General features: G+C 45.1%; 1 protein-coding gene across 1 annotated transcript; it reads left to right on the top strand.

Moving 5' to 3' along the window:
- The first annotated feature begins 10459 nt into the window (after positions 1-10459).
- On the top strand, positions 10460-12061 carry LOC136532705 (uncharacterized). The gene is made up of 2 exons (XM_066525298.1): positions 10460-10881; positions 10982-12061. Exon 2 carries the CDS (start codon positions 11017-11019, stop codon positions 11818-11820), a length of 804 nt encoding a protein of 267 aa, XP_066381395.1. The 5' UTR covers positions 10460-10881; positions 10982-11016; the 3' UTR covers positions 11821-12061.
- Positions 12062-13818: the final 1757 nt, after the last annotated feature.

Here is a 13818-nt window from a genome sequence, read left to right as displayed (position 1 = left end):
ATGCATTGGCCATGCGAAATTCCATCCAATTGCTTCTTGCATGCATCGGCCCCCCCTAGCCATTACCTCCCACCTGCAAATAAAAGATATAATAAACTGAGAGTTCCAATCCAAATAGCAGCTGGGATGTAATTCGGCTAAGTAACATGCTTTTGATTTGGCTACCTAAATAGTGTGTAGATTTCAGTACTAGTACTACAAATATTCTAAAACTGACCACAATTTTTTTCTTGGCCATACCAAGCTGGTGCTACTTGCATTCATAGCCCTTCTCTGGGCACACAAATACAGAGGTAAAAGTGACAAGAGCCCTGTTCTCTCCAACATGCTACATTGTGCTTAAGTGTTGATAACAAGAACCCTTTGATTTTTCTACTAGCAGGCAAACAACAAAAGAAGGAACCTCAAAAGAGAATACATGGCAAGAGTTCTATTTTTTTTTTACTTCTTCCATAAAACTTACATTTATTAATACAGTATTAATGCCCTTGATGCTTTACATGCCATCAGGTGTCTACTGAACTCACATTATGCTATTATAGTAAATATTAACCATAACTCCACGACAACTTGTATTTTCCCTTCTAATAATGAACTTGATGTTTCAGTACTGGCACCACTCAATAACCAAGTAGTTAACAATCTTGTATTTTTCCTTCTAATAATGAACTTGATGTTTCAGTACTATTAATTTTATATTTGAATTATGTAGGAATTGACTGTTTCACTGTAAAATCTAGTTCTCTAAATTTGATTCAGAGAGATGAAGCTTAGCCTATAAAAGGCATGCATCTAACACTTGAAATCAATGTGGGGTAAAAAAATTAGACAAGAATGAGATGGCCACAAACTTACTATGTGGCTCACTTCTGAAGAGATGGTTCTCCAGGCTGCCCTTGGCCATGTACTCCACTAGTAGGACCTCCTTGTCCTCCCTGCAGTACCCCAGTAGCCTCACCAGACTGGGATGATTTTGATGACTTGCAAAGCTTCAGCTATTAGAGACATCACTAATTAATTCATCACATATGAAAATAAGAAACAAGAACAGGAGTTGCTTATTACCCAATTGTATGGCCATGCAATTCCTAGGTCCTTTGCATCGGCCATATTTTCAACACCAACATAAGGGCGAGGCAACACAACATCTCTTTTCATCACAACCGTAACCATAACTTGACAAAATTGCCTTCCAAGAGCCTGTCCTGCTAGCACGCAGCTAGGATCAGTTGCAATAACTTTTCCCTTGGCCACAGGTTGAACAGACTTCATGTTTGGGTAAAGTATAACTTCTTTGCCAATCTGAAGCAAATGATGGATGTATGAGAACTGTATCAACTAATAAAAACACCACTAACCTAGAAGCAAAAAAATGGAGAATGAATGAGAACTTACATATTCGTCATGTGAGAAACGATTAGTATCACCATTCCTTGTATCGATGCCAAGACGAGGTTGCGGCCACTGGGCATGAACATGGCTGGATTGACAATGAGAAGGTGGCTGGGATGGGGCTGCTCTCCTAGTGGATTGAGTGGGCTGCTGGGATGGGGCTGCTCTCATGGTGGATTGATGGGGCTGCTGGGATGGGGCTGCTCTCATGGTGGATTGAGGGGGCTGCTGGGATAGGGGTGCTCTCATGGTGGATTGAGGGGGCTGCTGGGATGGGGCTGCTCTCATGGTGAATTGAGTGGGCTACTGGGATGAGGGTGCTCTCATGGTGGATTGAGGGGGCTGCTGGGATGGGGCTGCTCTGATGGTGGATTGAGGGGGCTGCTGGGACGGGGCTGCTGCTATCCTTCGCATAGTCGTGTATTCACACTCATTAGATTGTTCTGCATATGCATTATCATGTTCATGAAATTCAGCATCAAAATCTATCCCAACACCATCATTTTCAGACCTTGGGCTCTACAAACATGCAAGATGGATTATAGATCAGATTTCTATGCAATAAAGATCAGATTTATGTAGCACGTGATAGCCATGAATTAGAGAAGGTGTAAGTGATTTACCACGAGATGTTCGTGAATTAGAGCCATTCTGTGAGATGTTTTCCATGTTTGCCCTTTTATGCTCTAACCTTTCCTCCAACAGTTGTTGTTCTAGCTCCATTATGCGTTGTCATAGAGCTTCTTGCTCAGCTTCTGCATCTCTACGGGCTACTTCTGTGAACTTTGGATATTCCGACTATCTTCAGCGAACTTTGGATGTTTCATATCAAAGTCAGCCCATAGAGGTGAATCTACGGGGTGTCTTAGCAGACCATCTTTTTTTTTGCCTTCATCATGCCATCTTGTTAGACTTGCTGTTTTTAGGACAAAAACAACCTTTGGAGACATTTCTTTATTGGAAAGTAGCGTAGAACCTTCTTAGGAACCTTATATGTATGTTTCCCATCTAGAGACTTCCTTATTGATTTCCACCGTGAAACCTTACACTTTGGACATGAATCCAAATCTACGTTCCCCTTCCAATAGAGAATGCAATTGTTTTCACAGGCATGAATACTAGTATACCCAATTCCTATGGTTTTCACTAATTTCTTAGCCTCATGAAAGGTTTTAGCTAGTGTTGAACCCTCAGGGAATGCATCATTAAGTAGATCTAGTAGCAGGTTGAAAGATTTGCCAGACCATCCTCCAAGGAGCTTGATGTGGAGCAATCTTATAATAAATCGAAGTTGTGTATATTTCTTGCAATTAGGGAACAATTCTTTGCTGTTTTCTGCGACTAACTTTTGAATGGCAACTAGCTCCTTACAAGGATCTGGAACAGAACTGTCTTCCTCATAATCTCCCCTATCATTTAAGCCAGCAGCTAAGTCTTTGAGCAAATCAGATATGTCATCATCTTCATTGGACTCGTCCACAACCTCAACATCATCACCAGCAAAGTCTCCATGATTCACACAACGGGTAGTTTCTCCATGTAAATTCCATGTTCTATACCCTCTTAGGAACCCATCACATATCAAATGTTCACGGACCTCACTAGCCTCTTTCCAAAAAGAGTTGACACACTTTCTACATGGGCATAGTATCTTTCTACCAACAGCTGAGTTACTAAATGCAAAAACTAAGAAACTTTCCACTCCCTGCAAATATGCTGTTTCGTGCCTACATGAAAATTTTGTGTTAAAAGCCATTCTACATAAAGCGCTTTCACTATTTATGAAGCTATTATTTTTTACCTAGCATCATCATCAATCCAAGACTTATCCATGAGTCGTTACGAGGGGGAGAACAAGCTGTCCAAATTATATAATCCATCTATAAAACTTGGGGCACAACAAATTAATGGTTCCTAAAATAAACACACATGCAGACCAGAGGGGAAGAGAGCATCACCTGGTCCTCTTGCTTTAGATCCACAAACACGATGACTTCTTCTAGCTCCTGTCCACCACACAACCCAACTTCTTGTTCGCAGGACACCGGATCGTGACTCCTGGTTCCAAGAAGACGACACCTCCCAGATCTTAACTCTTGGCGTCAACACACAATGACACACTGCAGCTCCTACTCCCTCCTATAATGTGATGACATTTTAGATTTTATCAAGAAATTCCAATCCCAACAGTTATAAAAAGGGACTCCAAAGCATCAGACAATCCATCAGCACAACAAAAAAAAATTCTCAGCACAGAGCAGTGGCGGAGCGTGGAGCTAACCAAAGCAGGGGCTATGCTTCAACAAACAGCACTTCAACTGTGCTGAAGGACTAATTCTACACATCAAGCACGACAGCTAACGAGCACAGATGGAGGTCTGCAGGGGCCAGTACCCTCCGCCAGTGCCACAGAGTAATTCTCTAATTCTTGAACTGCAGAGAAAAAAAGAAATGAGAGAGAAAGGTCATCGACTTACTGGATGTGGGCTTGGGGAAGAGAATTGGGTAGGGGGTGAGGGCGACAGGGGTTGGCGGGGGGGGGGGGGGGGGGGCATCGGCAGAGGGCGTGGGCGGGGGGCCACGGGGTAGCTGGCGGCGGCGATGGGAGTCGTCGCAGGGCGTCCGAGGCGGGTGGCTGGATAGGGGCGACGGCTGGACGGCCGTCACAGGGACTGGCAGGGCGCGCCGGTGGGTGCCGGGCGGGCGGTCGGCTGGGGGCACCGGGTGGGCGTCGGCGGGTGGCCAGCAGGGGGCGCCGGGGACGTCGGGGGAGATGGATGTCGGGGGACGCCGGGGACGCCAGGGAGCCACGTTGGGCGGCGCGGTGCCTTGTGTGCGGAGCTGAGCGGCGCGGTGTGGTGCCTTGCGTCGGAGCTGGGCGGCGCGGAGGGAGCGCGTGGTGCCTTGCGTGCGGCGGATGTTGGGCGGCGTGGATGCAGTGTTGTGAGTGGCGGCGGGGTGGGAGAAGTGGGTAGGGTTTTTTCCAAATCTACTAAACACACTGCACGTGGGCTATAGGCTGACAGGCGGGCTCCACTAAATTTTAGCGCCAACTATGTGGGCTCCACTAATATTTAGGCGCCAATCGGGCTGAATGTTGCCCAAATCAATATACCGACCGACCGGCGGACCAAAAAAATGAGATTCAGCGACCGACCGTCTAACGGTAAACCCAAATAAAAATAGCGTCCGACCGTCGGACGACAAAACAAGATATAGCGTCCGACCGTAAGCCACTAAGTTATACCGTCCGACCATCCAATGGCATTTCGACATTTTTACCGACCCTTGGTTGGACACTAGTATGGACTGTGGTATAGTGTGCCTTCTTCCCGTCCTGCATGATCTTCACGTCCAGCCATGCAGGGCCATCAACGATGCTGCCTGTGTTCGATGGTGAGCATCTCCATTCCTTCCTCTCTACCTTGACTACTCTGCTGCATGCTGCTTTTGCATGTATGATATACGTCTACATGCCTTGTCTACATATACTTAATCATGCGTCAGCTATTTCTTTATTCAAAATTCTACTCCGTCTCTTCTAGATCAATGCGAGCTATCTTCTTTATCCATTTATCATATGTTTTTACCGAGCTCCGGCGAGCTCTGGTCGCCGCTGTACATGGTGCCACCGCCGTGAGCAGTGCATGCGTCGCCATGATTCAATTTGCTAGTTAGCTTGATGACATCATCTCCAACGTGATGCTTTATTTGTGGCCGTTTTCCTTTAAAAAACAAATCCTGAAATACAATAGAAATACACAATCATCCTGAGCCGTCCGTTTTTAGATCGATGGCCCAGATTAAAACATACCCCTTCGCTATTTTTTTTTTGCTAAAGAGCCCCTCTGTTTTCGGCAAATTAACCCGCAGTCTATGGCGTATTCCCGCAATACGTTTTCTTCTTTCGAAAGCGTAGTTTCGTCGATTTAGATCTAGAATACGTTTTCACTTATTTACAGATTTGCCACTAATTTTGTTTTAGCCATAACTTCTCCGTTTTAACTCCGATTTGATCCGTTCAACTTGCGTTAGGTTTGTAATTTCATAATCTACATATTAATACTACTGTTAAGTAGGTTTTCAACTTTTAAAATTCATGATTAGATTTAATCTATTATTTTATTAAAGGAAATCTTGTTTATTTCATATCTTCTGCGTTTTAATTCCGTTTTAGTCCATTCAAGTTGCGTTAGATTCAAAGCGATGAGATCTACGCGTTAGTAACAGTAGTTACCATGCCAGTATTTCTAGAATTTCATGGTTTAAACTCTAATTTGAATAATAATTATGCAATTGGGTTTTATAAATAAAATATGATTTGTTTTACTTTAGTATTACAATTCAAACTTAAATTTGACTGAAATTATATTATCTATAAAATATCTTATATATGTTTTTATATAATTAAAGCACATGAAGCTAATAGTTTTACTAGTAGATCTTTCGGTAGTTGTATCTTTTCCACCATAGCTCCAATTAGAATGCTTTTTCGCGTCTGTGTGTTCGTAGCGAGATGTAGATTTATTTCACAAACTTTTCATCTTGATTTTATGATTGGTGTACTGTTCTAATTTACATCTATTGTTTGCTTCGTGTATGATTGCATGGATGCTTGTGTGGTGATTTATAATCTTGTCTAGTCGGTGAGTTATACGTGGTGATCAAGAAGAAGAAGAAGAACGTTGAAGATTAAAGCTTACTGAAGGATCGGTGTTTAAGGCAAGTATAGCATAGGATCTTCCTTGTTGCATATTCACTATTAATCATTTAATTCATACTGCATGTGTCTACCTTGACTGCCACTAAGGATTTTCTAGTACTTTGTTACCTTGTACCTTGATACCTTTGGGTTATTGCATTGGGTAGTATGATGCTAGTGCTCAACTGAAGCCATGATCTTGTAACTTGACTAATGGTATATGCAATAAACATTAAAAGATGTTTTTTAGCAACATGGAACAAGGGGCTAGAGCATTGGGCTGTTTTATGATGCTCTAGATTCCTCTCCCTAAGGACTTATCTGTAAGTGATCATCCGGGACTTACAGTACAACTATAAGGGCTACATGGCTCTGGCTTTAGCTCAATATGAGGACCTTTTCTAGATTGTTAGAGGTTACCTTTATGGCGCAAGAGGGGTGTGTTCCGGGTTGGATATAGTGCGGCCTCTGTCCGTCAGTGTATAGGTTGCGCGTCATTGTGCCTGCCGGAAAGGGAGCTCTACATTCGCAGGCCACAGAAACCTTAGCGGCCCTAACTTGTTAGACGAACCTTTGAAAGGCTTCATAGTGAACCCTGTCGACCTTCCTTGGTAGTGGGTCAAGAGGCTGATCACCTCGGGCGAAAGGGTAAATCACGACTCACAGTGAAAGTGTACAACCTCTACAGAGTGTAAAACTGGTATATCAATCGTGCTCACGGTCATGAGCGGCCTTGGAACATTTACGGAATAGATGATGAACATAGATGATACTGATGATGAAGATGCTCACTAATGATTAATTGTTTATGCTATTCATTATTCATGTTTACCTAATCATGTGTTTATGGGCTTGAGATAAACTTGTTGCTACTCCTATGCTAAAATCACGACTCATTAAAAGCTAATCGCAGTTAAACCAGTGTCAGCCTTTTGAGCCTCATGAACCCCATGTTATATTTGTTGAGTACGACATGTACTTATGCTTGCTTTATTTTCAATTATTTGGATAAAAATCCTGGATGGGTACCAGATTGCTAGAGTATGGAGGAATTAGGCTTGTGATCAACCAGTCAGTTGTCCCTGTGGATTTGGAGTCTTCGCCTGAAGATCAGAGTTGTCTTTACGATGTCTATACTCTGAGGTTATAATCTTTATACTATTACGCTATGTATTTAAGCATTGTCTTTTGATATTACCTTTATTTGTAGCTATATATGAGATTTGACTTCCTGGGCTCACATATGGTGTGTATATTGTTTTATTCTTAAAACCGGGTGCGACATAGGAGAGGCGAGGGGGGCTGAGGGAGAGCCAGAGAGGTGCTGCCATGCCACCAGTTTATGCCGTCGGCTGCTTCCAGTCGATGGCGATGTGAGCGACGGGAGCACAAAGCGTCGGAAGATGTCAATGGGTTTTTCTTGAGTCTATGACTTTGTGGGCTGCTACTACTAGTTGTTCTATTGGGCTTGTGGGTCTTATTTGCAACATCCAATATACCAACATGCTATACCATTATACATTTGTATATGTATTTGTTTTTGTTCCCAAAACATGGGTATTCTATGGCATACAGGTGCGTACCCTGGCGCCACCCATGCTCCAGCGGGCAGAGATCTTAATATGTGGTAATATTGGTACCCCTCATGCCCAACCCACAACCCAGTAAGCATGCCATGTGGCCGTTCTGCCCCCCAAGCATGCAGGCATGCATGATTTCAGCTGCATGTATGCCTGGCCCGCCCAGTCAAGCTCACACTGTGGGGGCGCACCTGTCTGGCATTGGGCAGGTCCATCATATATACGCAGTTAACAACAAACACTAATTTCATATCTTGAGATACCAACATTGTTGTTGATGGGTCACCTAATTGCATCTGTTCATCTGTCTGCAGATGGCCTGGAAATCTGGAACCGGTCTCCTCATTTCATAGATACTCTACATGCTGCACTGCCGTGCCCTTGCAGGGAAAATAATTGGAAGCTAACACACGAGTGAATCTGCTCTCTATTACTGTAGTAGTATCATGCATAGTCCAGTCCCCTTAATTAATCATCTGATTAAGCTGTCTCCCGTTTTAATGTCCAACCATACGTTCATGTGCAGCTCCACCTGCAGGTCCTACTACAGTCTCCACATGTGCCATCTCATGCTTCACCACTGCTAGCCATACCAGTGTTGGAATGAAAAGGGCTGCTCAGTCAGTGCCCAGTGGAAATGAAGGCCATGTTTAGATTGCAAAAAATTACAACCCGATGAATAGTAGCACTTTCGTTTTATTTGGTAAATATTGTCCAATCGTAGATCAACTAAGCTCAAAAGATTCATCTCGTGATTTCCAACTAAACTGTGCAATTAGTTATTTTTTTTACCTATATTTAATGCTCTATGCAAACGGCTAAAAATTGATGTGATGGAAAGAGAGTGAAAAAACTTGGAATTTGGAGGTGATCTAAACAAGGCGGAAATGAAATAAGAAAAAAAACATTGATGTGCATATGCACTAATGCACTTATGTGGGTTCATTGTCAATGATGGGCCTGTAGATTAAAAGCCCAGGCCAGGCCAGCTTTTCAGTTTTTATGTCTCATGGCCTGTTTGTGTACCCTCTTGCTCTGTTGCATCACTGTATGTCAGCCTGTCCATCCCTCCCCTTTGGTGACATATATAAAATGAATATTCCATGTCCTCTTGGTCTTCATCACTCAGCTAACCACTGAAAAGCTTTCTATCTGACACCACCATCTCACTCCAGGAATTCATGATATATATACATATAATATCCATACTGATGATCATACAATTTTCAATTCAACACCAGCAGATTCCTCATCATGGAAAAAGAAAAAAAAATGGAAAGCAGCAGTCAACCAATCTTGTGCTAGGCTGATCTTGAGCACACTTTAATCAGAATTCAGAAAGCTGATCTTTGTAGCTCCATGCAAATCTTAGAACCACACTACTACTTGCTAATAAGAAAACATTATGTACAGAGCTAGGCTGGATTCCAGAACTCATGCATATCTACAAATTTGCACCTTTCCACACTGAAGGTTGGCATACTTAAATTCACAAGGACCACAGTGCTGTACAGTCCTACCACACAGTACATACTCTTCTGTCCGTATGCGCGCCTGTACACATCTGCATTTACACGTACGGTTGGTGAGAAGCTGCTGAAGAATGAGCTAAACCATTGTTTGGTTGCGCAAGCGTTTCAATTTTCAGCGTGTGAAGCTAGATGGGTGCTCCCAAATGGAAGTTTGGGACCAGACAAGGAGGTGCCGTGTCCCGGCCCTCCTCACCTACAAATCAAACCCACTCCCTGAATTTTTGAAATGCCAATGAATCTTGTGGAAGATTGTTTACTTTGATTAAGGATCGGCGGCCAGTGCATGCAATGGATTGAGCCTACTATTAGTAGTAGTCTAGTACTAGTATATGCATGATAGTGCAATGGATTATGTCTAGCATTAGCATTGCAGGTGTTGTTAAAGTGTAAAAATCATAGCCCTTGTCTCGAGGTGATTAAAGCTCTAAATCCCTTCGTGGACCATCATTAGTGCACTGCACTGAGACGAGCTGCACTGCCATTTCAGTTCCAGCCTTACAGGGTGACTGCAACGGCAAGGCACGGTCTTTTTGCAACCTGCATATGAAAAACCAGTGGAATTTCATCAGGAAATGCATGCATAGCCCTTGTCTCGAGGTGATTGAAGCACTAAACCCCTTTCAAAAGCTAGATGCAGCACCATTAGTGCATTCAGCTGAGACGAGTTGATCAGTGATTTCAGTGTCAGGGTGACTGTAACGGCAAGGTACGGTCTTTGCAATCTGCATATGAAAACCAGTGGAATTTCATCAGTCTCAGATTCTTTGGCTGGTGAGAGAATCTTTGGACCTTCCAGCTGCAACGATCAAAATTTCTGGCAGGCAAGGTCACCAACGTCGGCCAAAAAATATTCAGAGAATCGAGTTGGGTGTTCTAGAATATATAAAGATAGCTCGGATGGATCCCTGAACCCTGATTAATTAGGTAACCTAAGCTAATCTAATCATCGTGGTCAGCATCAGCGTCCGCAATCCAATCCAAGACTTTCTCCAAATCCAGACAGGCAGAGGCACATCCATTTGTTTTTTTTATTCAGCTTTTTCCTCCCTCTCTCTCTCTCACAGAGACAATCTCTACTTGGCTTTTGCAGAAGCAAACAGCACTCGCACACTCATCTCTCTCCCTCTCTCTCTCTCTCTCTCTCGGGTCTCACTCAGCACCACCTCCCCCATGTGATGTGAAGCCGCGTCCCGCCGTCCCGTCCCCTGCTCCCTCTCTCTCTCTACTTCTCTCTTTTCTCCGTTGGACGCAGAGCCGTCGCCTTTTTATCACCTCCAATTCACCACACGAGTCAGTCACTGCTGCATCTGTTTCGGTGCACTCTGTCCCTCACCCCCTCCCTCCCTGCTTTGCTTTGCCTTCTTGGTCCTCTGTCTTCCTCCTCCTCCTCCCCTCCTCCCCTGACGCTGCAGCTGCAGGCTTGGCTGCTTGGGTCAACTGTCTGTGCTGTGCCCTCCCTCTTCTTCCTGCTCAGCCTCCTCTGCTCTTTCATTGCTTCACCAGGCCGGTTTCTCTGTAGTCTGCTCTGACCGGTAGTTGTTGCAGTTTCTAACCGTTCTTCCTTCTGACTGCCAGGCATAGGTGGCAAAATCCAGCCCCCTGTAGATTCAGCTCCATTCCCTGCTGGCTGCAGCTCTCTGTCAATCTTTCGAGGCTGCAGAGCTTTCAGTTCTTGGTGCTCTGCTTTCTTGCTCTTTCTCTCACCTCTGCATTCCTCCCTTCCTCTGGCTCTAATGGTGGATCCCTGGTAATTTTCTTTCTGCCAAACGGAGAAGACGCCATTAGATAAGATAAAGGAAGGAGAGGAAAGATGAGAGCTCTAAGCAGCGTCGGCGTCGGGCTGGCCGTGGTGTCGTCGCTGCTCCTGCTGGCGCTCACCGCGGAGCTCTACTACATCTTCGTGCACAAGCGCCGGCAGCGGCGGCGCGCCGCGGCCATCTCCGACTCGGCGTCGTCCCCGTCCTCCTCCTCGCGCGAGCTGCTCCAGCTCTTCTGCTTCAAGAAGCCGCCGGCGGTGCTCGCGTCCACCTACGCCGTCCCGGAACCTGCCGCCACCGCCGCCGTGGCGGTGTCCGTCGACGGCGGCGGCGGCGACGACGACGACGACGAGACAGTGGAGGTGCAGCTGATGCGGCTCGGCAGCCTCGTCGGGCCCACGCGCCTGCTGTTCACCATCAAGGAGGAGACCCGGGAGGACCTGGAGTCCGAGGACGGAGGGCGGCGCGGCCGGAGCCGCAGCCTCGGCGAGCTGCTGCATTGCGCCGAGACGCCGCCGTTCCTCACGCCCAGGGCCTCGCCGTCGCCCGTGCCCACGGCCGCGCTAGACAACTCCTACGACCCGCTGTTCGAGTCCCCCGCGGCCAACCCGGGCCCGGGAGCTGCCCCGGCGGTGTCGCCGCCGCCAAAGTTCCAGTTCCTCCGGGACGCCGAGGAGAAGCTCTACCGCCGCGCGCTCGCCGAGGAGGAGGCCATGAGGGCGCGGAGGTCGCCGGCGGCCGCTGCCGAGGAGGATGGCGGGTACATCACCATCGTGGTGGCGAAGAACAACCGCGCCATCCCCATGCTGTCGCCGTCGCCGCCCACCGCCGCCACCGCCGGCAGTGGCCATCAGTGAGCGCGTGACTGATGAGCAGAGCTGTTCAGATGGACAGGAGGTTTTGATGGATTAGCGACTTGCTTCATACTCCCTCCCTCTGCATTCTTCAGTGTTCTACTAGTGTAGTCGCTCTTGTGATGTAGTAAAACTTTCATTTTTTTTCTTTTTGTTTGGTCTATGGTCTTGTGACCATGCCAAATTTGAATCAGTGATTGGATGTGTATAACATCAAACGATGAGGAATTGACAATTTCAGTTCAGATCAGTATGTTTCTTTCATATCTTTTATTCAGTATACTCCTACATGCCAATTTGCGACCTTGTGAGGTGTTCATTTTTTTTATCGAAATATTTGAATCCAATTTTTTTTTGTTTCGCTCCCTTGGTGTTTGATTGTACTTGTAGACATGTATGGAAGGATGTATACAGCTGTTCGTGCACATGATATGAGGATAACTAGCTAGTGGATTATGATGTCTGAAAGCCCACACTGACTTGTCTGAAAGTGCAACTTTACACTTTCTGATAAATCAATTTGTCAGTCGTACATATCCTAATACAGCTCCCTTGCAATTCCTGTCAAGTTTGCTGATTTCTTGCTTACAATTCCGGTAGTTTCGCATATCTGAAGCCAAAATCCTTTTAGACTTGTGTCTGATCAGAATGCAAATTTTTTCCAAGTCTTCTTCTCAAGTCCCTTTGGGCATACCTTTGTTCAGACTTCAGACCGCCTCTAGAACAAAGAGGGAGAACATGTGTCATTGAAATAAGCAGTGCCATCATCACTTTATCTGATGGTAGCAGACATTTTTTCAGGCCTTTGCCTTTCCACTGAAGTCCAAAGCATGGAGCCTTTTTTTATTAATTGCTGCAGTGAAAGCATTCGGAAAAGTTCTTGCAGGGAAAAAAGCTTCAGGAAAAAGGTTCCATATTGCCATTGCTGTCGATGATGCCTTCATGTGCAGTGCAGTTGCACCTTCACGCTTGTGTCCTTTATCCACTTTAGAATTTACCTTAGTATTATTCCCTTCCAACTCTTTAAGTTTCCTTTTTTTTAAAAAAAATGAATAAACCTCAATAAACAAATAAGCTCTCTTTGAGTTTTGTGACCAGAGTGCACACGCCACAAGCCTGCCATCTTTGTTTGTTCCCATGTATTCTTCTCTGATTACAGTGCTGTGCACAGTCAAAGTTTATTGGAGGATTCAGAGGAAAGATTCCTTGACCAATATCAGACACATGCAGTATTCTTTAACCTCACCCAATAGGGTTGCACAAGCTATTTCCATGGAAAAATGATTGCACAGTGGACTGATCAACTACGATAGCAGTGCACATTGCAAGGTTACATCAGTGCCCGTCTTCCTGATGGTAGTGGTTGGGGCTATATTCACAATGATCCACAAGTCAGAAACTGTCATGTCCTGCTTGGAATTTTCAGAAGCGCATAAATGGACAAATGCAGGCTGCAGCTGTCATTTTGGCAGTTATTAACCACCTGTTGCCGTCACTTCAGAATGCTTATCTGGAATTAGGCATTTGTAACAATCTGTTCCATTTTTACTAGCTGAGCAATGACTTCACTCAGTCACTGAGCCCGTAGTATATTTTTTTTTTCTTTTGAAAGAGAACTGAGGCAGAGTATAAATGTGGAGTGCATTTCAGTCCAGTGACTGAAGACTGGGAACACACCAAACTAAGACTGTATCGATGACACAATGATGCACACTACATGCTAACTTTCTAGAGTAGACGAGTGGTGAGGAAGGCAACATGGTGGCGCTGCAAGAAAACGTCAACTGCATCCTCAGCTGTTCCTTTCCTCTACAGTAACTGAATATTAGCAACAACAAAGCAGCAAGTCAATCATTGTTCATAATCTTGGCAACACCAACACGCACTTTGCTGCCAATTAATCTGGAGACAGGTACCATAGATCTGTAGTGTGCTCTGCGTTCTACAACTACATATTTGATAGATACTGATAGCGGATGCATGAAATGGACTGATTGCCCT

The sequence above is a fragment of the Miscanthus floridulus genome, unplaced genomic scaffold (genome assembly GCF_019320115.1).
Source record: "Miscanthus floridulus cultivar M001 unplaced genomic scaffold, ASM1932011v1 fs_68_1_2, whole genome shotgun sequence".
NCBI classification, from domain to species: Eukaryota; Viridiplantae; Streptophyta; class Magnoliopsida; order Poales; family Poaceae; genus Miscanthus; species Miscanthus floridulus.
The sequence above is the reverse complement of the archived record's forward strand: the minus strand, read 5'-3'. Positions and strand labels throughout refer to the sequence as shown.